The sequence below is a fragment of the Entelurus aequoreus genome, linkage group LG20 (genome assembly GCF_033978785.1).
Source record: "Entelurus aequoreus isolate RoL-2023_Sb linkage group LG20, RoL_Eaeq_v1.1, whole genome shotgun sequence".
In the NCBI taxonomy this organism is placed as follows: domain Eukaryota; kingdom Metazoa; phylum Chordata; class Actinopteri; order Syngnathiformes; family Syngnathidae; genus Entelurus; species Entelurus aequoreus.
This window is the reverse complement of record NC_084750.1, coordinates 46,982,299-47,009,798: the sequence shown is the minus strand read 5'-3', so window position 1 is coordinate 47,009,798 and position 27,500 is coordinate 46,982,299. Positions and strand designations below refer to the sequence as shown.

The following is a 27,500-nucleotide window of genomic DNA, read 5'->3' as shown; positions in this document are numbered from 1 at the left end:
ACACAATAACATAGTCCTCCTTTAGTAGACTGCCTGGTATACTGTATAACGTATATATATATATATATATATATATATATATATATATATATATATATATATATATATATATATATATATATATATATATACACACATATATATATATACACACATATATATATATATACACATATATATACATATATATATATATATATATATATATATATATATATATATATATATATATATATATATATATATATATATACACATACATACTTTTATACATATATATACACATACTGTATATGTATATACATGTGTACATATATATATATATATATATATATATATATATATATATATATATACATACATACATACATATATATATACATATACTGTATGTATATACAGTATATATACATATAGGGTTCCCCGCCTTCCGCCTGAATGCAGCTGAGATAGGCTCCAGCAACCCCCGCGACCCCAAAAGGGACAAGTGGTAGAAAAGGGATGGATGGATGGAGTAGGGAAGGTTGTTTGGATTGGGTCATAAAAGTAAATACTGAGCCGTGTACAAGTCATGGTCATTGACTTAAATTACTTATTGTCCACAAGATGGCGGCAAATACGCAGCAATCAGATTGTCTGATGTTTACAATTCATTTGTTAGCACCTTGGTGGATCAGAACCCTAACCATACTGTTGGCATCACCTTTTTCACTCTTTGCAACAGAAAGAAGATCACAACTCTTATCATACTGTTGGCATCACCTTTTTCACTCTTTGCAACAGAAAGAAGATCACAACTCTTATCATACTGTTGGCATCACCTTTTTCACTCTTTGCAACAGAAATAAGATCAGAACTCTTATCATACTGCTGGCATCACCTTTTTCACTCTTTGCAAGAGAAATAAGATCACAACTCTTATCATACTGCTGGCATCACCTTTTTCACTCTTTGCAAGAGAAATAAGATCACAACTCTTATCATACTGCTGGCATCACCTTTTTCACTCTTTGCAAGAGAAAGAAGTGATGTTTTTTACAACTTTTAGAATAGTGTTATCAATAAAACTTTATTTGGGGTGAGCAGACCTCACAGGGACAAAGGCTCCCTTTGTGGTATGGGTTGAAAGGTCAGCTAAACCTTACCCTCCCCACTCTGTAAAGGTGCAGCTACATGAGGACATGCTTCCAGCGCTGGGAATTTTCCACTTTGTACATTCCCCACCACTTTCATGTGTGCTCACAAAGAGGGTCAAACTGACCAATCAGGAACAGACTCTGGCCAACCGGCGAGACCAGGGTGAGGGGTCAGAGAGTGGGGGTGGGGTGGACATTTCCTAGCCCAGGGGAGAGGAGTGTGTGTTCCACCTCCACAAAATGGACACCAGGCAACATTCTGCCAGATGGCTCAGCTGCTCATTTGGCTCCTGGGGGCCACACCCTCTCTACAGGGTCTGCTTTCGCTTTCAAACTTTGCTACACGTGGCAAGCGCACTGATGCGGAACGGAGAGACGATCCGGGTCACGATGCGGTATCAGAACTTGGAGCCAAGTCATGTTGAGGAAGTAGAGTGGGTCATGTGACATGTGTGCTAACAATAAAGCCCACTTGGCAAATCTCATGTGTTGATGACCTCCACCAAGGAGGTTGCTTTTCAAAATGAGCGCTCAGGTCACAATATGAAGAAAAACATATTTTCCTCAATTTAGAAGCAATAACACATTTCTGACCCAAATTAGGATAAAAGCCTCTCCTACTTGTCAACTGGATGTGTATTATGTTTTATTATTATAATAGTATTATTATTATGTGCTGGGCTACAAAAGATGCACTTAAATGATATTATTAACATGAACAAACTGCAAAGACCTAATAAACATTTGGAGTGAGGGTTGCACACAGAACATTAGAAGATGCTAGCTAGGTCAGCGGTCCCACACCTTTTTGGGACTGTGGACCGGTCAACGCTTGAAAATTGGTCCCACGGACCAGGGGGTTGGGGAGGGGGGTGGTATGGGTTTTTTTTTTTGTCATTAACAAATACAATCATGTGTGCTTACGGACTGTATCCCTGCAGACTGTATTGAGGACCACTGTGCTAGGCCACAGTTGTGGAAATCAAAGATACTCTAAAGCAGTGGTTCTCCACCTTTTTCCAGTGATGTACCCCCTGTGAACATTTGTTTAATTCAAGTACCTCCTAATCAGAGCAAAGCATTTTTGGTTGGAAAAAAGAGATAAAGAAGTAAAATACAGCACTATGTCATCAGTTTCTCATTGATTAAGTTGTATAACAGTGCATAATATTGCTCATTTGTTGTGGTCTTTCTTGAACTATTTGGGAAAAAAAAGATATAAAAATAACTAAAAACCTGTTGAAAAATAAACAAGTGATTCAATTATAAATAAAGATTTCTACACATGGAAGTAATCATCAACTTAAAGTGCCCTCTTTGGGGATTGTGATAGAGATCCATCTGGATTGTAATAGAGATCCATCTGGATTGTGATAGAGATCCATCTGGATTGTAATAGAGATCCATCTGGATTGTAACAGAGATCCATCTGGATTGTGATAGAGATCCATCTGGATTGTAATAGAGATCCATCTGGATTGTGATAGAGATCCATCTGGATTGTAATAGAGATCCATCTGGATTGTAATAGAGATCCATCTGGATTGTAACAGAGATCCATCTGGATTGTAATAGAGATCCATCTGGATTGTGATAGAGATCCATCTGGATTGTAATAGAGATCCATTTGGATTGTAATAGAGATCCATCTGGATTGTAATAGAGATCCATCTGGATTGTAATAGAGATCCATCTGGATTGTAATAGAGATCCATTTGGATTGTAATAGAGATCCATCTGGATTGTAATAGAGATCCATCTGGATTGTAACAGAGATCCATCTGGATTGTAATAGAGATCCATCTGGATTGTAACAGAGATCCATCTGGATTCATCAACTTCATTCTAAAATGTCTTCACAAAAAAATAAATCTTTAACATCAATATTTATGGAACATCAAATGTAGCTGCCAACACTGAATATTGCATTTCTTTTCACACTTCTTTTTGACAGACATTTTTTTAAATCTCACATACCCCTTGGCATACCTTCAAGTACCCCCAGGGGTACGCGTACCCCCATTTGAGAACCACTGCTCTAAACTATGTGAACAAAGCATCCACATCTTGGCTTTGTGCTATATTTCTATTACCTTTTCTTACCCCCTTGGGATATTTCATTATTCCTATTATTGAAATATATTATTACTATTCGCCAAATAAAACCTTTCAGGGCTTTAGCACACTCAGAAAGGTACACAACTTGCAAGAAATGGGTAGTGCACTTTTGTGCATGATGTCACACAAGATATTTCAATAAGTGTCAAATAAAAATGAGCTGCATAATAGTACATCAAATAGTGTATGTCCTTCACTATGTGGTAGGTTCCTGCGGACGTTATCTCCTTCTGTTGTTGACTATTTGTTTCATACGGTGTTGATGTGGAAATGGTTGCTTGGGCATTTTGTGGGTGTGGCACCGAACAGAGATGTTGACATGCAGAGTTTCAAGCACTCTTCATTCTCTAGCGGGTGACTTTTCAAATGATGCTACAAATTAGCAGTAATGCTACTTTTTTAGCAACACTTTTGCCGCATACTTGACATATTACAATTGTCTGTTCAACATCTTCCCGCTTGAAGCCAAACCACCGCCAGACGATGGACCCCCTGCTGTTATTCTTGGGAATTAATTATTCCTCCATTTGTTACCAGATTGGCACCTTCTTTCTCTCATATTACCACTCGCACCGCTAGCATCACAGCTAACTTTACCCATGTCTCTACCTCTCTGCTGGGCGAGGGCGTATGACGTTGCACACGTGACTATCCCCAGGTGCATGTCTTTGGAGGGGGGAGGGGCCTATCCCCAGGTGCATGTCTTTGGAGGTGGGAGGGGCCTATCCCCAGGTGCATGTCTTTGGAGGGGGGAGGGGCCTATTTCCACCAACTGTTTCACCTGATGTTACCTGACCATTTAAAGGTATGTCACACCAACTGTTTCACCTGATGTTACCTGACCATTTAAAGGTATGTCACACCAACTGTTTCACCTGATGTTACCTGACCATTTAAAGGTATGTCACACCAACTGTTTCACCTGATGTTACCTGACCATTTAAAGGTATGTCACACCAACTGTTTCACCTGATGTTACCTGACCATTTAAAGGTATGTCACACCAACTGTTTCACCTGATGTTACCTGACCATTTAAAGGTATGTCTGTGTCAGCCATGTGACTGATTTTGTCCAGTGAACGTCTCAGCCATGGAAAACTTTTGCCTGCGCAGGCATCCCACAATGCATTGCGGGGTAGGATGCTTCCTCACCTTCACAGCCTGTCGTCCCTTCTGTGCGTCTGCCAGCAGCTGGATGGTGTCGGCCCTGCAGTCCTGCACGGCATCTTGGAGGTAAGCAAAGGTGTGGCCCAGGTGACGGCCCATGCTGCACTCCCTGCAGATGGGAATGGCGCAGCTCTCGCAGAAGAAGAGCAACACCTGGGGAGGAGGAAGGAGGGTTTGAGTTGTAAGTTCAAATATTTGATGTAGATTTCACTCTTCTACTCCTGAAACATCCAAACTGTGTGGCTGACAACCACATACTTAAGTACCATTGACTTGAGATTTCTCACACAGCTCAATGCACTGTACAAAAGGCCCGCTGTAAATCTAGGGTATAGGACGGCAACATTTTCATTGCTCAAAACATAATACTGAATCAAAATCAATGAATGAATTATGAATTATTGACCTATCCAAGGCTCCCATTACTTCACATCAAATATGACACTTTGAAAAATACTTTTTGTGGAAGATTTTGCATATTTTGAGTGTTTGCCTTAAAAGAATATTTTTGTTTGACAAAAAGGGCAGAAAACAAAACAACATAATATAATACAACTTAGAAGTGAGGGATACATGTGAAGTTGATGTAGACTCTAGAGCACACCTGGGCAAATGAAGGCCCGGGGGCCACCTGCGGCCCGTTAAGCTTTTCAATCTGGCCCGCCGGACATTCCCAAAAATTTTTTTTAGATATTTAAGATGGAAAGTGTAGCTGCCATTTTTATGTGCAGTCATGTTTTCTAATGACCGGAAGTCTTCAACTATACTAAGTATTTCAATGCTTGGAATCTGGCTTATGGCTGATATACTAGTTACTATGGCAATCTAATTAGTTACTATGGCAATCTAATTAGTTACTATGGCAATCTAATTAGTTACTATGGTCATCTAATTAGTTACTATGGTCATCTAATTAGTTACTATGGTCATCTACGTCACAGCAGCTCAGACGAGGCACCAAGCAGTGTGGGCGGGAAGCGTTTCCACAGACGCGGAAGGAGATTTTCACAATAAAGTTCTAAGGCAGACCTGGGCATTCTGCGGCCCGCGGGCCACATCCGGCCCTTTGTGCGTCCCTGTCCGGCCCGCGTGAGGCCAATTTTAAATTACAAAATACATTTTAAAAAGTATCTATGTCGAGTGTGCAATACAACGGTGCTGCTTTTGTTTTGAAAATCGTTATTTGTATTACTTCCGTGTGGACGTATGCGCGTGCGTGATTGTGAGTGAATGTGAACAGCTGCAATTACAAAATAAAGTTGAAAAAACATCTATGTCCTGCGCGCAATACAACTGTGCTGCTTTTATTGTGAAAAGTATTATTTATGGGCGTGTGTCCGTGTGTAACCTGCGAGTGAAGGTGCACATGCAGCGACAAGTGATGCACGGTTTACACCCGAGACGCTAAAAAGAGAAAAGTTGATGAGGAATGGCGTGTTTTCAACAAGACATGAACTGCCAAGCAACGTTCCCTCTAAGGTGCGCGCCTGCGCAATTGCGCACTGCTCAAGCGTCCGCTGCGCGCAGCAAGTATATGCCGCGCACCAAATCAAATCCCATCTGAATTCTAAACAAAATAAACATATTTATTCTGTGTCATTTTGCAATGCAACTTTGAGTGACAGTGACAACAAGCGGCCCTAACGGTGTTCGTCAACACCGTTCAATTATTGTAACGTCTATCGAGATGCTTCGAGGACAGGAATTATATCCATCACTTTATTGAGCAAAACTGTTTATATTGGGACATAACCACACCAAAAACATGAGTAAAACAATTCTATCTGGAAAAACTAGTCATTTTCTGCCGTACAAAGCAACTTGTCATCTGTCACCAACACGCATAGCACTAAACCACTGCTGCGTTTATGGCCACACAAAAAGTCGGGACAACTCAAACACCACACAAAGTTACACTATGACTCCTCAGTCATACGTGTGCTTATTTTACTGTCATTTATTATTAATGTTAATTTATTTATATTAGTCATGGAATGCTGTTACACACACTATGTTGAAGTATTACTATTATTATTAATTATTATTATTTATCTTACAGTATAAAATAAATAAATAAAAATAATATTGAGCAAAATTTAATTGAAATATTGTCGATGTGGCCCTCCAGCAGTGCTCGGGTAGCTCATGCGGCCCCCGGTAACAATTAATTGCCCACCCCTGTTCTAAGGCTTAGTGATATATCAGATGTATCACATTGTAGGTGGTTTTATTTTGTACCCTTCGCGTTCATATTTCACTGTTTGTTGCATTTCACGTGATTGTAAAATATGTCGATCGAAAGGTGGTGTGACATTCATATTTTGTCAATAGTCAGTGTTTTATCGTTCATAGAAAAATAAAAAATTCCCATTACGTTTTTTAAGGCGGTCTGTCATGACGTTTTTAGCATTCAATCAGACATTATTGTGAGGTTTTGTATTAGTGTTCTTCAAAATAGATATACCGGCCCCCAGACACATTTTTTTCTCTAAAAGTGGCCCCCGAGTCAAAATAATTGCCCAGGCCTGCTCTAGAGATAGAAATAAATCATGTGTGTACACCATTAGCATCATTTCATGACCCAAGCATAACACTTTTATACTGAAATAAATACACCTACAACTTATTAAATACAAATATAGAAAAAACTAGCGTCAGCGGTACAGTTTAGATCCATGAAGGAAAGAAGAAAGTGAATGAATGTTTATAAGTGAATACATTTACTTATGCATAACCATTTGTTTTCTTTTGTATTATTTGTTTCATGAATGAAGTAACGTTTATGACAAAACACAATATGGAATGTGAGATATAACAGGATACATTTATCATTTGTTTTCAAAACACTTACAAAAAAGTGGCACCCCAAAAATGTACTGTTGGACCCCATTTTAATGACTTGATGGGATCTTTGGGACGTGTAAAGTTTAGTGCTGAGATAAAGCCTGTAGTGCTGGTTGCCGGGGGAACGCTTTAGGTTGAAGTGAGACTAGGAATGTGTCGGTGTGAACATTTCTTATCACGGTTATTGGGAGCAAAATGATGACGGTTATTATGCACCGTGATTTTAAATGTGCTCAACATTTACCAAAACTACTTATATTGAAAGCCTTTAACCAAGTTTTATTTTTTTAAAACACAAACACATTCAAAATGTATATATGCACCAGAAGTAGAATGTGCATTAGAAACTAAGTAATATGGCAGAAACAAAATCATACTATAAATAAATAAAAACAAATGTGAGTGTGAATGTTGTCTATCTGTGATGAGGTGGTGACTTGTCCAGGGTGTACACTGCCTTCCGCCCGAATGCAGCTGAGATAGGCTCCAGCAACCCCCGCCACCCCGAAAGGAACAAGCGGTAGAAAATGGATGGACATAGGACGTAACTGCACTTTTTGTCCATATAGATATAGATCAAATATGTCAAGTCTTCCACATACGACTGCACGGTTCTGGGCAAAATATGAATTAAGATTATTTGTATCAATATTGAAATCCCGATTATGAATCAGTATATTTGGTACAACACTGTTGGGGTGTGAATGTGACGCCAACTTATATTCAAATGAATAGACTGCAAAGACAAGATATTTCACGTTCACACTGGAAAACTTTGTCATTTTTTGCAAATATTAGCTCATTTGGAATTTGATGCCCGCAACATGTTTCAAAAAAGCTGGCACAAATGGCAAAAAAGAGTGAGAAAGTTGAGGAATGCTCATCAAAGACTTATTTGGAACAACCCACAGGTGAACAGGCTAATTGGGAACATGATTGGCTATGAAAGCAGCTTCCATGAAATGCTCACTCATTCACAAACAATCAGTCATTCACAAACAATCAGTCATTCACAAACAATCTGCACTGCAAGCACACATGGTGGGATGAATAAGAAGCTCATTTATCAATCTGCATTAGCTGTGATATTTTAAAAGACAACTTGATAGACTTGACTGCTGGTGTAGTAGAATTTCTGACCTTTGAACTATATTTCGTGTCTATTAAGAATATCTGCTCATTTCATTTCTCTTCTCTTCTATACCATTGAATAGACCAGATGTAGGACAAAGTTGAATATGAAGTTGTGCCAAACTGTCTACAAAATGTTTTCATAGTCTAAGTATGACTAAGGGATTCGAGGTTGTTATGGAACAGACAGGTCTAAAACAACAAGACCGTGACGCACGAGGAAAACAGATACAAATGGCCAGGAGACCAGGACTCGGGAAGATTGCTTGATTTGTGTGTCCTCCGGAGGACGTTTTGTTTGTCTGCAGGGACAGCTCAATCTGACTTGCACTTTTGACTAAGGGTAAATAAACTTTTTGTACTAAACTCACTTTTGTTGCTGTTTAAGCTTCGGACAATCCACTATACTGGTCCACAGCCATGATAGACTTGACTGCTGGTCCACTACCTGCAACATCTCAGCCATGATAGACTTGACTGCTGGTCCACTACCTGCAACATCTCAGCCATGATAGACTTGACTGCTGGTCCACTACCTGCAACATCTCAGCCATGATAGACTTGACTGCTGGTCCACTACCTGCAACATCTCAGCCATGATAGACTTGACTGCTGGTCCACTACCTGCAACATCTCAGCCATGATAGACTTGACTGCTGGTCCACTACCTGCAACATCTCAGCCATGATAGACTTGACTGCTGGTCCACTACCTGCAACATCTCAGCAATGATAGACTTGACTGCTGGTCCACTACCTGCAACATCTCAGCCATGATAGACTTGACTGCTGGTCCACTACCTGCAACATCTCAGCCATGATAGACTTGACTGCTGGTCCACTACCTGCAACATCTCAGCCATGATAGACTTGACTGCTGGTCCACTACCTGCAACATCTCAGCCATGATAGACTTGACTGCTGGTCCATTACCTGCAACATCTCAGCCATGATAGACTTGACTGCTGGTCCACTACCTGCAACATCTCAGCCATGATAGACTTGACTGCTGGTCCATTACCTGCAACATCTCAGCCATGATAGACTTGACTGCTGGTCCACTACCTGCAACATCTCAGCCATGATAGACTTGACTGCTGGTCCACTACCTGCAACATCTCAGCCATGATAGACTTGACTGCTGGTCCACTACCTGCAACATCTCAGCCATGATAGACTTGACTGCTGGTCCATTACCTGCAACATCTCAGCCATGATAGACTTGACTGCTGGTCCACTACCTGCAACATCTCAGCCATGATAGACTTGACTGCTGGTCCATTACCTGCAACATCTCAGCCATGATAGACTTGACTGCTGGTCCACTACCTGCAACATCTCAGCAATGATAGACTTGACTGCTGGTCCACTACCTGCAACATCTCAGCCATGATAGACTTGACTGCTGGTCCACTACCTGCAACATCTCAGCCATGATAGACTTGACTGCTGGTCCATTACCTGCAACATCTCAGCCATGATAGACTTGACTGCTGGTCCACTACCTGCAACATCTCAGCAATGATAGACTTGACTGCTGGTCCACTACCTGCAACATCTCAGCCATGATAGACTTGACTGCTGGTCCACTACCTGCAACATCTCAGCCATGATAGACTTGACTGCTGGTCCACTACCTGCAACATCTCAACAATGATAGACTTGACTGCTGGTCCATTACCTGCAACATCTCAGCCATGATAGACTTGACTGCTGGTCCACTACCTGCAACATCTCAGCCATGATAGACTTGACTGCTGGTCCACTACCTGCAACATCTCAGCCATGATAGACTTGACTGCTGGTCCACTACCTGCAACATCTCAGCCATGATAGACTTGACTGCTGGTCCACTACCTGCAACATCTCAGCCATGATAGACTTGACTGCTGGTCCACTACCTGCAACATCTCAGCCATGATAGACTTGACTGCTGGTCCACTACCTGCAACATCTCAGCAATGATAGACTTGACTGCTGGTCCACTACCTGCAACATCTCAGCCATGATAGACTTGACTGCTGGTCCACTACCTGCAACATCTCAGCCATGATAGACTTGACTGCTGGTCCACTACCTGCAACATCTCAGCCATGATAGACTTGACTGCTGGTCCACTACCTGCAACATCTCAGCCATGATAGACTTGACTGCTGGTCCATTACCTGCAACATCTCAGCCATGATAGACTTGACTGCTGGTCCACTACCTGCAACATCTCAGCCATGATAGACTTGACTGCTGGTCCACTACCTGCAACATCTCAGCCATGATAGACTTGACTGCTGGTCCACTACCTGCAACATCTCAGCAATGATAGACTTGACTGCTGGTCCACTACCTGCAACATCTCAGCCATGATAGACTTGACTGCTGGTCCACTACCTGCAACATCTCAGCCATGATAGACTTGACTGCTGGTCCACTACCTGCAACATCTCAGCCATGATAGACTTGACTGCTGGTCCACTACCTGCAACATCTCAGCAATGATAGACTTGACTGCTGGTCCACTACCTGCAACATCTCAGCAATGATAGACTTGACTGCTGGTCCACTACCTGCAACATCTCAGCAATGATAGACTTGACTGCTGGTCCACTACCTGCAACATCTCAGCCATGATAGACTTGACTGCTGGTCCACTACCTGCAACATCTCAGCAATGATAGACATACAGTAATTATCCACAAAGCTCATATCTTCACCTGCATCTGCTTGAGGCTGGACCAGGAGAGTGACTGACACATTTCAAGTCATCCATGGACTGACTCATAAAGAAAAAGCTCATGTCCCTGGAGACAATGCCATTTAACCCTTTGTTGCCTAAACATAAGCCAAGCTTCAGAGCTGAGCTGTGAATGCTGATTGGTTGTAATGAAAGACTAATTAAGAATGCGCTGACCATCACATCCTTGACAGATCAATGTAGCAGGAACCTGAGGGGCCCCGCAATCAATAATAACCTTCTCCATCATCTAATGAGACACACTTTTATCACATGTCCTCCTCCATCACTTAAGAAGCTCTCTTCTTCCTCATTCTTCATCCTTCACCCACTCACATTCCAAAGGGACAGCACACACAAAGATGTGGAGAATGGAGGCTGGGCCGTGATGATGGACATTGAAATATATCAAGGCCTACACCACGATGTATACATGGGATAGTAAAAAATGATATCTCATTCATAGTTTTGATATTGAGAGGGACAAGCTGTAAAAAATGGATGATTTAAATGGGCAGAGAATGACAAAACACTGTGGAAATTAAATGTAACAGAGTGTGTAGAGTTTATAGATTGAATTGTTGAGCCATATTGGGTTAGGGTTAGGCCTTTGACGCAGCGGAGTCAAGTACCAGCGGGGACCGTCAACGGAAGACACGTAAGCGGTGTGATCGGAAGCAGAAGCGGGGATGCCGAGCGAGGCTAACAACAAAGCTAAAGGTTAATCCCCACAGAACGCCGCTTCCTTCCATCCTGCTTTCAAACATCCGCTCCCTGGAGAACAAACTGGACTACCTGAAGCTGGATTTATATGCAAGACGCGAGATGAGAGACTGTTGCGCCATATTTCTAACAGAAACGTGGTTGAAACCATCCGTTCCGGACGAGGCAGTTAGCATCGAGGGGCTAACTATGTTTCGGTCGGAACGGAGCAGCACTCTCACTGGTAAATCCCGAGGTGGTGGTGTTTGCATATACGTCAATAATAACTGGTGCAATAATGGGAAGATAGTATCACGTCACTGCTCTCCTGATGTTGAACTATTAACTATAAAATGCAGGCCATTTTATTTACCCAGGGAATTCAGTGCTATGATCTTCACAGCACTGTACATTCCTCCCAGTGCTAACACCAAAGAAGCTTTGAATGCTTTGTACTGCTCCACCAATGAACTGCAAACTACACATCCAGAGGGAGTTTATCGTGGCAGGGGATTTTAATCATGCTAACATGAAAACTGTTTTCCCTCATTTCCATCAATATGAGAATTTTGCAACCAGGGGTGGAAGCAAGCTGGACTTGGTTTATAGTAATATGAAACAGGTGTATAAAGCGGCACCACACCCCCACCTTGGCTCCTCAGACCATCTATCTGTGATGCTAATTCCTGCATACAAAGCCCCTGCTGATCAGGAAGCAAGCTACAGTGAAGCAGGTGAGGACCTGGCCAGAGGGAGCCATGTCAGCATTACAAGACTGCTTGGAAACCACAGACTGGGACATGTTCAAAGCAGCCGCCACCGAAAATCACCACACGTGTGGAGGAGTATGCAGAGTCTGTGTCCGCATACATTCAGAAGTGCATGGAGGATGTCAGTGTGATCAAGAACATACCCACACGGGCCGACGAGAAACCCTGGATGAACATTGAGGTACGTGCAATGCTGAAGGCTCGGAACAAGGCTTTCAAGTCTGGCGACATGGTGGCATTCAAATCAGCCAGAGCTAATCTGAACCGTGCCATTAGGGTTGCAAAGCGTGCTCACAGTCAGAAAGTGCAGGACTTCTTGGAGAACCCTACAAACACTAGACGAATGTGGCAGGGCATACAGGTCATCACGGACTATAAAGCTGCCCCCTGTCCCTGTGACAACAGTATCAGCTTCCTAGATGACCTCAACAACTACTTTGCAAGGTTTGAGGCACTTAACACCACTCCGGCGAGAAAATCCATCCCTCGCCCTGATGAGCAGCCGCTCAACCTGGATATAGCGGATGTCCGGAAAACCCTGAGGAGAGTGAACCCCCGGAAAGCACCCGGACCTGATGACATTCCGGGCAAGGTGCTTAAGGGATGTGCAGACCAGCTGGCTGGGGTTCTCACAGACAACTTCAACATCTCGCTGACCCAGGCTGTGGTACCATCATGTTTTAAGACGGCCACAATCATTCCAGTGCCTAAAAAACCCACTATCTCCTCTCTCAATGATTACCGCCCCGTTGTACTCACCCCCATCATAATGAAGTGCTTGGAGAGGCTGGTAAAGGAATATATTGTCTCCAGACTCCTCCCCACATTCGACCCATACCAGTTTGCTTATCGCCCTAACCGCTCCACAGAGGACGCCATCTCCTCTGCACTCCACCTGAGCTTAGAACATCTGGAAGGAAAGGACACACACGTGCGGATGTTGTTCCTGGACTTCAGCTCAGCATTCAACACCATCATCCTGCAGCACTTGGTGAGCAAACCTTGGATTCAGTACCCCCCTATGCAACTGGCTGCTTGACTTCCTCACAGACAGACCCCAATCTGTGAGAGTGGGCAACAACACCTCCAGTGCCGTCTCCCTGAGCACCGGCTCCCCCCAGGGCTGCGTCCTGAGTCCACGTTGATGACCCATGACTGCTGCGCCAGGTCCACTACTAACCACATTGTGAAGTACACAACAGTAGTGGAACTCATCCGTGACAACAATGACATGGACTACAGGGAGGAGGTGAAACATCTGGTTGACTGGTGCAGAACCAACAACCTGGTCCTGAATGTCAACAAGACCAAGGAGATCATCGTTGACTTCAGGAAGCACCAGTCCAGCCACGCTCCACTCTTCATCAACGGCACAGCGGTGGAGATAGTAAGCAGCACCAAGTTCCTGGGGGTGCAGATAACTGACAATATAACCTGGTCCCTACACACCGGAGCTCTTGTAAAAAGAGCTCAGCAGCGCATGCACTTTTTGCATGGGATGAAAAGAGCACAGCTCCCTCCCCCCATTCTCAGCACATTCTACAGAGGCACTATAGAGACCACCTGCTGACCAACAGCATCTCTGTCTGGACTGGAGCCTGCAGTGCCTCAGACTGGAAGTCTCTCCAGAGAGTGGTGAGGATGATGGAAAAGATGATCAGGACTCCTCTTCCTCCTATCCAGGAGATGGCAAAAAGCCGCTGCCTGACCAGGGCTCAGAAAATCTGCAAAGACTCCTCCCACCCCCACCAAGGACTGTTTTCACTGCTGGACTCTAGAAAGAGGTTCCGCAGCCTCCGAAGCAGAACCTCTAGGTTCTTTAATAGCTTCTTCCCTCAGGCCGTAAGACTCTTGAACGCATCATAATTAAATTATCCCCTCAACTCCCCCCAAAATGGATTAACTCGCCGGAATAAAAAAGACAATATAACATGCATCCATAAACGTGGACGCATGTGAAAAAGTGCAAGATATTTATCTGTACAGTAATCAACTTATTTATATATATATATTTATATATATTTATTTATTTTATACACTACCGTTCAAAAGTTTGGGGTCACCCAAACAATTTTGTGGAATAGCCTTCATTTCTAAGAACAAGAATAGACTGTCGAGTTTCAGATGAAAGTTCTCTTTTTCTGGCCATTTTGAGCGTTTAATTGACCCCACAAATGTGATGCTCCAGAAACTCAATCTGCTCAAAGGAAGGTCAGTTTTGTAGCTTCTGTAACGAGCTAAACTGTTTTCAGATGTGTGAACATGATTGCACAAGGGTTTTCTAATCATCAATTAGCCTTCTGAGCCAATGAGCAAACACATTGTACCATTAGAACACTGGAGTGATAGTTGCTGGAAATGGGCCTCTATACACCTATGTAGATATTGCACCAAAAAGCAGCAGCTAGAATAGTCATTTAGCACATTAGCAATGTATAGAGTGTATTTCTGTAAAGTTAAGACTAGTTTAAAGTTATCTTCATTGAAAAGTACAGTGCTTTTCCTTCAAAAATAACGACATTTACATGTGACCCCAAACTTTTGAACGCTAGTGTATATATATATATATATATATATATATATATGCACCTCATTGCTTTTTTATCCTGCACTACCATGAGCTTATGTAACGAAATGTCTTTCTCATCTGTGCTGTAAAGTTCACATTTGAATGACAATAAAAAGGAAGTCTAAGTCTATATTGCGAGGTAAATATAGATGACAACACAAGCTGTACACAGACTACCTGCAAGTATACCCAAGTTTGGTTTCTAAACAATTATGTAATACATATAGTTCAACTTGTATTGTTTAAGTAGTATTTGTTGACTACATAAAAAGAATGTTTAACAACATATTTAGGAACACCTTTCTTTGATTTGTGCAAGCCAGTTGTATCAATCATACATTGTGTATCTACTACAATGTTTCAGGCCCTTCTAAGTCTATATTGCGAGGTAAATATATATATATATATATATATATATATGGAGTATGTATGTATGTGTACACACACACACACACACACACACACACACACACACAGAGTATGTATGTGTGTGTACATACACACACACACACACAATTATTTGTCTCCTTGGCATTATTTACCATAGGGGTGTCGCACTCATTGAAGGCCGTGTTGCAATGATGGCTGCAGTGAATATTATATGAATAGAAACATTTAACAGCCTCGTTACACAATTGACATAACCAACTGCTTTTCATTATTAGTGTAGAGCTATGTAGTACATGTTTCTATCACAATGATTATTAGTGTAGAGCTATGTAGTACATGTTTCTATCACAATGATTATTAGTGTAGAGCTATGTAGTACATGTTTCTATCACAATGATTATTAGTGTAGAGCTATGTAGTACAGGTTTCTATCACAATGATTATTAGTGTAGAGCTATGTAGTACATATTTCTATCACAATGATTACTAGTGTAGAGCTATGTAGTACATGTTTCTATCACAATGATTATTAGTGTAGAGCTATGTAGTACATGTTTCTATCACAATGATTATTAGTGTAGAGCTATGTAGTACATATTTCTATCACAATGATTATTAGTGTAGAGCTATGTAGTACATGTTTCTATCACAATGATTGTTAGTGTAGAGCTATGTAGTACATGTTTCTATCACAATGATTATTAGTGTAGAGCTATGTAGTACATGTTTCTATCACAATGATTATTAGTGTAGAGCTATGTAGTACATGTTTCTATCACAATGATTATTAGTGTAGAGCTATGTAGTACATGTTTCTATCACAATGATTATTAGTGTAGAGCTATGTAGTACAGGTTTCTATCACAATGATTATTAGTGTAGAGCTATGTAGTACATGTTTCTATCACAATGATTATTAGTGTAGAGCTATGTAGTACAGGTTTCTATCACAATGATTATTAGTGTAGAGCTATGTAGTACATGTTTCTATCACAATGATTATTAGTGTAGAGCTATGTAGTACATGTTTCTATCACAATGATTATTAGTGTAGAGCTATGTAGTACATGTTTCTATCACAATGATTATTAGTGTAGAGCTATGTAGTACAGGTTTCTATCACAATGATTATTAGTGTAGAGCTATGTAGTACATGTTTCTATCACAATGATTATTAGTGTAGAGCTATGTAGTACATGTTTCTATCACAATGATTATTAGTGTAGAGCTTTGTAGTACATGTTTCTATCACAATGATTATTAGTGTAGAGCTATGTAGTACACGTTTCTATCACAATGGAAAGAGCAAAGAGAAAGTACTTTATTCAACGACAAGGAGAGTTTGACAACTTGATGTCATTTCATCAGACACAAGCTATAAAGGGATTTGTCGTAGAGGTAAAGAACTACTAGAGGGAACAGTCCAAAGGTGGTAAAGGTAAAGAACTACTAGAGGGAACAGTCCAATGGTGGTAGAGGTAAAGACCTACTAGAGGGAACAGTCCAATGGTGGTAGAGGTAAAGAATTACTAGAGGGAACAGTCCAATGGTGGTAGAGGTAAAGACCTACTAGAGGGAACAGTCCAATGGTGGTAGAGGTAAAGAACTACTAGAGGGAACAGTCCAATGGTGGTAGAGGTAAAGACCTACTAGAGGGAACAGTCCAAAGGTGGTAGAGGTAAAGAACTACTAGAGGGAACAGTCCAATGGTGGTAGAGGTAATGGTGGTAGAGGTAAAGAACTACTAGAGGGAACAGTCCAATGGTGGTAGAGGTAAAAACCTACTAGAGGGAACAGTCCAATGGTGGTAGAGGTAAAGACCTACTAGAGGGAACAGTCCAATGGTGGTAGAGGTAAAGACCTACTAGAGGGAACAGTCCAATGGTGGTAGAGGTAAAGAACTACGAGAGGGAACAGTCCAATGGTGGTAGAGGTAAAGAACTACTAGAGGGAACAGTCCAATGGTGGTAGAGGTAAAGAACTACTAGAGGGAAGAGTCCAATGGTGGTAGAGGTAAAGAACTACTAGAGGGAACAGTCCAATGGTGGTAGAGGTAAACAACTACTAGAGGGAACAGTCCAATGGTGGTAGAGGTAAAGAACTACGAGAGGGAACAGTCCAATGGTGGTAGAGGTAAAGAACTACTAGAGGGAACAGTCCAATGGTGGTAGAGGAAAAGAACTACGAGAGGGAACAGTCCAATGGTGGTAGAGGTAAAGAACTACTAGAGGGAACAGTCCAATGGTGGTAGAGGTAAAGAACTACTAGAGGGAACAGTCCAGTGGTGGTAGAGGTAAAGAACTACTAGAGGGAAGAGTCCAATGGTGGTAGATGTAAAGAACTACTAGAGGGAACAGTCCAATGGTGGTAGAGGTAAAGAACTACTAGAGGGAACAGTCCAATGGTGGTAGAGGTAAAGACCTACTAGAGGGAACAGTCCAATGGTGGTAGAGGTAAAGAACTACTAGAGGGAACAGTCCAATGGTGGTAGGGGTAAAGAACTACTAGAGGGAACAGTCCAATGGTGGTAGAGGTAAAGAACTACAAGAGGGAACAGTCCAATGGTGGTAGAGGTAAAGAACTACTAGAGGGAACAGTCCAATGGTGGTAGAGGTAAAGAACTACTAGAGGGAACAGTCCAATGGTGGTAGAGGTAAACACTACTAGAGGGAACAGTCCAATGGTGGTAGAGGTAAAGAACTACTAGAGGGAACAGTCCAATGGTGGTAGAGGTAAATAACTACTAGAGGGAACAGTCCAATGGTGGTAGAGGTAAAGAACTACTAGAGGGAACAATCCAATGGTGGTAGAGGTAAAGAACTACTAGAGGGAACAGTCCAATGGTGGTAGAGGTAAAGAACTACTAGAGGGAACAGTCCAGTGGTGGTAGAGGTAAAGAACTACTAGAGGGAAGAGTCCAATGGTGGTAGAGGTAAAGAACTACTAGAGGGAAGAGTCCAATGGTGGTAGAGGTAAAGAACTACTAGATGGAACAGTCCAATGGTGGTAGAGGTAAAGAACTACTAGAGGGAACAGTCCAATGGTGGTAGAGGTAAAGACCTACTAGAGGGAACAGTCCAATGGTGGTAGAGGTAAAGAACTACTAGAGGGAACAGTCCAATGGTGGTAGAGGTAAAGACCTACTAGAGGGAACAGTCCAATGGTGGTAGAGGTAAAGAACTACTAGAGGGAACAGTCCAATGGTGGTAGAGGTAACGAACTACTAGAGGGAACAGTCCAATGGTGGTAGAGGTAAAGAACTACTAGAGGGAACAGTCCAATGGTGGTAGAGGTAAAGAACTACTAGAGGGAACAGTCCAATGGTGGTAGAGGTAAAGAACTACTAGAGGGAACAGTCCAGTGGTGGTAGAGGTAAAGAACTACTAGAGGGAAGAGTCCAATGGTGGTAGAGGTAAAGAACTACTAGAGGGAACAGTCCAATGGTGGTAGAGGTAAAGAACTACTAGAGGGAACAGTCCAATGGTGGTAGAGGTAAAGACCTACTAGAGGGAACAGTCCAATGGTGGTAGAGGTAAAGAACTACTAGAGGGAACAGTCCAAAGGTGGTAGAGGTAAAGAACTACTAGAGGGAACAGTCCAATGGTGGTAGAGGTAAAGACCTACTAGAGGGAACAGTCCAATGGTGGTAGAGGTAAAGAACTACTAGAGGGAACAGTCCAAAGGTGGTAGAGGTAAAGAACTACTAGAGGGAACAGTCCAATGGTGGTAGAGGTAAAGACCTACTAGAGGGAACAGTCCAATGGTGGTAGAGGTAAAGAACTACTATTGAGGTGTGCAGGATACACCATCTAGTCCCAAAATCAGCCTCTTTGTCCTTATCTCTCCAAGCTTTACTTCATTGAACATGCAATATTTCTAAACGACACGACTTCTTGGATTTCATTGGTGCTCTCTGTCCATGATTCTTTCACCTTACCTATGTACACTATGTAAGCATGTATTACATATGTTTCTTTCACCTTACCTATTTACACTATGTAAGCATGTATTACATATGTTTCTTTCACCTTACCTATTTACACTATGTAAGCATGTATTACATGTTTCTTTCACCTTACCTATTTACATTATGTAAGCATGTATTACTTATGTTTCTTTCACCATACCTATTTACACTATGTAAGCATGTATTACATATGTTTATTTCAGCTTACCTATTTACACTATGTAAGCATGTATTACATATGTTTCTTTCACCTTACCTATTTACACTATGTAAGCATGTATTACATATGTTTCTTTCACCATACCTATTTACACTATGTAAGCATGTATTACATATGTTTATTTCACCTTACCTATTTACACTATGTAAGCATGTATTACATATGTTTCTTTCACCATACCTATTTACACTATGTAAGCATGTATTACATATGTTTCTTTCACCATACCTATTTACACTATGTAAGCATGTATTACATATGTTTATTTCAGCTTACCTATTTACACTATGTAAGCATGTATTACATATGTTTTTTTCAGCTTACCTATTTACACTATGTAAGCATGTATTACATATGTTTCTTTCACCATACCTATTTACATTATGTAAGCATGTATTACATATGTTTCTTTCACCATACCTATTTACATTATGTAAGCATGTATTACATATGTTTCTTTCACCATACCTATTTACACTATGTAAGCATGTATTACTTATGTTTCTTTCACCATACCTATTTACACTATGTAAGCATGTATTACATATGTTTATTTCAGCTTACCTATTTACACTATGTAAGCATGTATTACATATGTTGCTTTCAGCTTACCTATTTACACTATGTAAGCATGTATTACATATGTTTCTTTCACCTTACCTATGTACACTATGTAAGCATGTATTACATATGTTTCTTTCACCTTACCTATGTACACTATGTAAGCATGTATTACATATGTTTCTTTCACCTTACCTATTTACACTATGTAAGCATGTATTACATATGTTTCTTTCACCTTACCTATTTACACTATGTAAGCAGGTATTACATATGTTTCTTTCACCATACCTATTTACACTATGTAAGCATGTATTACATATGTTTATTTCACCTTACCTATTTACACTATGTAAGCATGTATTACATATGTTTCTTTCACCATACCTATTTACACTATGTAAGCATGTATTACATATGTTTCTTTCACCATACCTATTTACACTATGTAAGCATGTATTACATGTTTATTTCAGCTTACCTATTTACACTATGTAAGCATGTATTACATATGTTTCTTTAAGCTTACCTATTTACACTATGTAAGCATGTATTACATATGTTTCTTTCACCATACCTATTTACACTATGTAAGCATGTATTACATATGTTTCTTTCACCATACCTATTTACATTATGTAAGCAGGTATTACATATGTTTCTTTCACCATACCTATTTACACTATGTAAGCATGTATTACTTATGTTTCTTTCACCATACCTATTTACACTATGTAAGCATGTATTACATATGTTTATTTCAGCTTACCTATTTACACTATGTAAGCATGTATTACATATGTTTCTTTCAGCTTACCTATTTACACTATGTAAGCATGTATTACATATGTTTCTTTCACCATACCTATTTACACTATGTAAGCATGTATTACTTATGTTTCTTTCACCATACCTATTTACACTATGTAAGCATGTATTACAAATGTTTATTTCAGCTTACCTATATACACTATGTAAGCATGTATTACATATGTTTCTTTCACCATACCTATTTACACTATGTAAGCATGTATTACATATGTTTATTTCAGCTTACCTATTTACACTATGTAAGCATGTATTACATATGTTTCTTTCAGCTTACCTATTTACACTATGTAAGCATGTATTACATATGTTTCTTTCACCATACCTATTTACACTATGTAAGCATGTATTACATATGTTTCTTTCACCATACCTATTTACATTATGTAAGCATGTATTACATGTTTCTTTCACCATACCTATTTACACTATGTAAGCAGGTATTACATATGTTTCTTTCAGCTTACCTATTTACACTATGTAAGCATGTATTACATATGTTTCTTTCACCATACCTATTTACACTATGTAAGCATGTATTACATATGTTTCTTTCACCATACCTATTTACATTATGTAAGCATGTATTACATGTTTCTTTCACCATACCTATTTACACTATGTAAGCATGTATTACATATGTTTATTTCAGCTTACCTATTTACACTATGTAAGCATGTATTACATATGTTTCTTTCAGCTTACCTATTTACACTATGTAAGCATGTATTACATATGTTTATTTCACCTTACCTATTTACACTATGTAAGCATTTACTCCATTTACATCTCCTGACCTGCAAATGAAGCAAGTATTAGCGATATTGTTATTATAAGCGCTAACGTTAAGGATCTTCCGAGCTTGTGCTGCTAATCTGCTGAAAGTTCATCAAATCATGTCATATTTCAAGCTTGTAGCAAGAAACCCACTAGTTGGTCAACTTTGACCCAGAGATGCACCTTTTGTTCTTTCTCCATCAATGGGCATCCCAGTGAGAGCAGACATGGTACAGTAAGTGATTCATCATGAAGTTGTCACATGTATGTCACGGATCACGTGACCACTCACGCTCATCCCACAAGATGGCTCAGGAATCTCTGTGAGGTTTCTATTATTTTCATCATTGAGTTACTCGCAAACTTTGCAAGTCTTGTTCTAACCAGCTCAGTGGCCTAGTGGTTAGAGTGTCCGCCCTGAGATGGGTAGGTTGTGAGTTCAAATCCCGGCTGAGTCATACCAAAGACTATAAAAATGGGAGCCATTACCTCCTGCTTGGCACTCAGCATCAAGGCTTGGAATTGGGGGTTAAACCACCAAAAATTATTCCCGGGCGCGGCCACCACTGCTGCTCACTGCTCCCCTCACCTCCCAGGGGGTGATCAAGGGTGATGGGTCAAATGCAGAGAATAATTTCACCACACCTAGTGTGTGTGTGACTATCATTGCTACTTTAACTTTAACTCAGAAATATATGATAATGGCTTGAATATATTCTACTGCTACTTGAAGCTATTGTCCATACTTTGGAGATGTGGGAGCCGATAGTGAGTGTCAGGCAGTGGGAGGTGTATGAGCCGATAGTGAGTGTCAGGCAGTGGGGGGTGTATGAGCCGATAGTGAGTGGCAGGCAGTGGGGGGATGTATGAGCCGATAGTGAGTGGCAGGCAGTGGGGGGGTGTATGAGCCGATAGTGAGTGGCAGGCAGTGGGGGGATGTATGAGCCGATAGTGAGTGTCAGGCAGTGGGAGGTGTATGAGCCGATAGTGAGTGTCAGGCAGTGGGAGGTGTATGAGCCGATAGTGAGTGTCAGGCAGTGGGAGGTGTATGAGCCGATAGTGAGTGTCAGGCAGTGGGAGGTGTATGAGCCGATAGTGAGTGTCAGGCAGTGGGAGGTGTATGAGCCGATAGTGAGTGGCAGGCAGTGGGAGGTGTATGAGCCGATAGTGAGTGTCAGGCAGTGGGAGGTGTATGAGCCGATAGTGAGTGTCAGGCAGTGGGAGGTGTATGAGCCGATAGTGAGTGTCAGGCAGTGGGGGGGTGTATGAGCCGATAGTGAGTGTCAGGCAGTGGGAGGTGTATGAGCCGATAGTGAGTGGCAGGCAGTGGGGGGGTGTATGAGCCGATAGTGAGTGGCAGGCAGTGGGAGGTGTATGAGCCGATAGTGAGTGTCAGGCAGTGGGAGGTGTATGAGCCGATAGTGAGTGTCAGGCAGTGGGAGGTGTATGAGCCGATAGTGAGTGTCAGGCAGTGGGAGGTGTATGAGCCGATAGTGAGTGTCAGGCAGTGGGAGGTGTATGAGCCGATAGTGAGTGGCAGGCAGTGGGGGGGTGTATGAGCCGATAGTGAGTGGCAGGCAGTGGGGGGGTGTATGAGCCGATAGTGAGTGGCAGGCAGTGGGGGGGTGTATGAGCCAATAGTGAGTGGCAGGCAGTGGGGGGGTGTATGAGCCGATAGTGAGTGGCAGGCAGTGGGGGGGTGTATGAGCCGATAGTGAGTGGCAGGCAGTGGGAGGTGTATGAGCCGATAGTGAGTGGCAGGCAGTGGGGGGGTGTATGAGCCGATAGTGAGTGGCAGGCAGTGGGAGGTGGGGGGGTGTATGAGCCGATAGTGAGTGGCAGGCAGTGGGAGGTGTATGAGCCGATAGTGAGTGGCAGGCAGTGGGAGGTGTATGAGCCGATAGTGAGTGTCAGGCAGTGGGGGGGTGTATGAGCCGATAGTGAGTGGCAGGCAGTGGGGGGGTGTATGAGCCGATAGTGAGTGGCAGGCAGTGGGGGGGTGTATGAGCCGATAGTGAGTGGCAGGCAGTGGGGGGGTGTATGAGCCGATAGTGAGTGGCAGGCAGTGGGGGGGTGTATGAGCCGATAGTGAGTGGCAGGCAGTGGGGGGGTGTATGAGCCGATAGTGAGTGGCAGGCAGTGGGGGGGTGTATGAGCCGATAGTGAGTGGCAGGCAGTGGGGGGGTGTATGAGCCGATAGTGAGTGGCAGGCAGTGGGAGGTGTATGAGCCGATAGTGAGTGGCAGGCAGTGGGGGGGTGTATGAGCCGATAGTGAGTGGCAGGCAGTGGGGGGGTGTATGAGCCGATAGTAAGTGGCAGGCAGTGGGGGGGTGTATGAGCCGATAGTGAGTGGCAGGCAGTGGGAGGTGTATGAGCCGATAGTGAGTGGCAGGCAGTGGGAGGTGTATGAGCCGATAGTGAGTGGCAGGCAGTGGGGGGGTGTATGAGCCGATAGTGAGTGGCAGGCAGTGGGGGGGTGTATGAGCCGATAGTGAGTGGCAGGCAGTGGGGGGGTGTATGAGCCGAGAGTGAGTGGCAGGCAGTGGGAGGTGTGTGAGCCGATAGTGAGTGGCAGGCAGTGGGAGGTGTGTGAGCCGATAGTGAGTGGCAGGCAGTGGGGGGGTGTATGAGCCGATAGTGAGTGGCAGGCAGTGGGGGGGTGTGGGAGCCGATAGTGAGTGTCAGGCAGTGGGGGGGTGTATGAGCCGATAGTGAGTGTCAGGCAGTGGGAGGTGTATGAGCCGATAGTGAGTGGCAGGCAGTGGGGGGGTGTATGAGCCGATAGTGAGTGTCAGGCAGTGGGAGGTGTATGAGCCGATAGTGAGTGGCAGGCAGTGGGAGGTGTATGAGCCGATAGTGAGTGGCAGGCAGTGGGGGGGTGTATGAGCCGATAGTGAGTGGCAGGCAGTGGGGGGGTGTATGAGCCGATAGTGAGTGGCAGGCAGTGGGGGGGTGTATGAGCCGATAGTAAGTGGCAGGCAGTGGGGGGGGTGTATGAGCCGATAGTGAGTGGCAGGCAGTGGGAGGTGTATGAGCCGATAGTGAGTGGCAGGCAGTGGGGGGGTGTATGAGCCGATAGTGAGTGGCAGGCAGTGGGGGGGGTGTATGAGCCGATAGTGAGTGTCAGGCAGTGGGAGGTGTATGAGCCGATAGTGAGTGGCAGGCAGTGGGGGGGTGTATGAGCCGATAGTGAGTGTCAGGCAGTGGGAGGTGTATGAGCCGATAGTGAGTGTCAGGCAGTGGGAGGTGTATGAGCCGATAGTGAGTGTCAGGCAGTGGGAGGTGTATGAGCCGATAGTGAGTGGCAGGCAGTGGGGGGGTGTATGAGCCGATAGTGAGTGTCAGGCAGTGGGAGGTGTATGAGCCGATAGTGAGTGTCAGGCAGTGGGAGGTGTATGAGCCGATAGTGAGTGTCAGGCAGTGGGAGGTGTATGAGCCGATAGTGAGTGTCAGGCAGTGGGAGGTGTATGAGCCGATAGTGAGTGGCAGGCAGTGGGGGGGTGTATGAGCCGATAGTGAGTGGCAGGCAGTGGGGGGGTGTATGAGCCGATAGTGAGTGGCAGGCAGTGGGGGGGTGTATGAGCCAATAGTGAGTGGCAGGCAGTGGGGGGGTGTATGAGCCGATAGTGAGTGGCAGGCAGTGGGGGGGTGTATGAGCCGATAGTGAGTGGCAGGCAGTGGGAGGTGTATGAGCCGATAGTGAGTGGCAGGCAGTGGGGGGGTGTATGAGCCGATAGTGAGTGGCAGGCAGTGGGAGGTGGGGGGGTGTATGAGCCGATAGTGAGTGGCAGGCAGTGGGAGGTGTATGAGCCGATAGTGAGTGGCAGGCAGTGGGAGGTGTATGAGCCGATAGTGAGTGTCAGGCAGTGGGGGGGTGTATGAGCCGATAGTGAGTGGCAGGCAGTGGGGGGGTGTATGAGCCGATAGTGAGTGGCAGGCAGTGGGGGGGTGTATGAGCCGATAGTGAGTGGCAGGCAGTGGGGGGGTGTATGAGCCGATAGTGAGTGGCAGGCAGTGGGGGGGTGTATGAGCCGATAGTGAGTGGCAGGCAGTGGGGGGGTGTATGAGCCGATAGTGAGTGGCAGGCAGTGGGGGGGTGTATGAGCCGATAGTGAGTGGCAGGCAGTGGGGGGGTGTATGAGCCGATAGTGAGTGGCAGGCAGTGGGAGGTGTATGAGCCGATAGTGAGTGGCAGGCAGTGGGGGGGTGTATGAGCCGATAGTGAGTGGCAGGCAGTGGGGGGGTGTATGAGCCGATAGTAAGTGGCAGGCAGTGGGGGGGTGTATGAGCCGATAGTGAGTGGCAGGCAGTGGGAGGTGTATGAGCCGATAGTGAGTGGCAGGCAGTGGGAGGTGTATGAGCCGATAGTGAGTGGCAGGCAGTGGGGGGGTGTATGAGCCGATAGTGAGTGGCAGGCAGTGGGGGGGTGTATGAGCCGATAGTGAGTGGCAGGCAGTGGGGGGGTGTATGAGCCGAGAGTGAGTGGCAGGCAGTGGGAGGTGTGTGAGCCGATAGTGAGTGGCAGGCAGTGGGAGGTGTGTGAGCCGATAGTGAGTGGCAGGCAGTGGGGGGGTGTATGAGCCGATAGTGAGTGGCAGGCAGTGGGGGGGTGTGGGAGCCGATAGTGAGTGTCAGGCAGTGGGGGGGTGTATGAGCCGATAGTGAGTGTCAGGCAGTGGGAGGTGTATGAGCCGATAGTGAGTGGCAGGCAGTGGGGGGGTGTATGAGCCGATAGTGAGTGTCAGGCAGTGGGAGGTGTATGAGCCGATAGTGAGTGGCAGGCAGTGGGAGGTGTATGAGCCGATAGTGAGTGGCAGGCAGTGGGGGGGTGTATGAGCCGATAGTGAGTGGCAGGCAGTGGGGGGGTGTATGAGCCGATAGTGAGTGGCAGGCAGTGGGGGGGTGTATGAGCCGATAGTAAGTGGCAGGCAGTGGGGGGGGTGTATGAGCCGATAGTGAGTGGCAGGCAGTGGGAGGTGTATGAGCCGATAGTGAGTGGCAGGCAGTGGGGGGGTGTATGAGCCGATAGTGAGTGGCAGGCAGTGGGAGGTGTATGAGCCGATAGTGAGTGGCAGGCAGTGGGGGGGTGTATGAGCCGATAGTGAGTGGCAGGCAGTGGGGGGGTGTATGAGCCGATAGTGAGTGGCAGGCAGTGGGAGGTGGGGGGGTGTATGAGCCGATAGTGAGTGGCAGGCAGTGGGAGGTGTATGAGCCGATAGTGAGTGGCAGGCAGTTGGGGGGTGTATGAGCCGATAGTGAGTGGCAGGCAGTGGGAGGTGTATGAGCCGATAGTGAGTGGCAGGCAGTGGGGGGGTGTATGAGCCGATAGTGAGTGGCAGGCAGTGGGAGGTGGGGGGTGTATGAGCCGATAGTGAGTGGCAGGCAGTGGGAGGTGTATGAGCCGATAGTGAGTGGCAGGCAGTGGGAGGTGTATGAGCCGATAGTGAGTGGCAGGCAGTGGGAGGTGTATGAGCCGATAGTGAGTGGCAGGCAGTGGGAGGTGTATGAGCCGATAGTGAGTGTCAGGCAGTGGGAGGTGTATGAGCCGATAGTGAGTGTCAGGCAGTGGGAGGTGTATGAGCCGATAGTGA

General features: G+C 44.1%; 1 protein-coding gene across 4 annotated transcripts in view; it reads right to left on the bottom strand.

Annotated features, from left to right (window-relative positions):
- Positions 1-27,500, bottom strand: part of trim71 (tripartite motif containing 71, E3 ubiquitin protein ligase) — a 139,694-nt gene that overhangs the window by 28,091 nt on the left and 84,103 nt on the right. For all 4 annotated transcript variants that reach the window (XR_009822220.1, XM_062030208.1, XM_062030210.1 and 1 more), the window contains one exon: positions 4,408-4,575. Coding sequence is in view for 3 of the 4 variants with exons in the window: in XM_062030208.1 (XP_061886192.1) it covers positions 4,408-4,575 (168 nt within the window). In the remaining variant the exon portion in view is untranslated. The remainder of the gene's footprint in view (positions 1-4,407; positions 4,576-27,500) is intronic.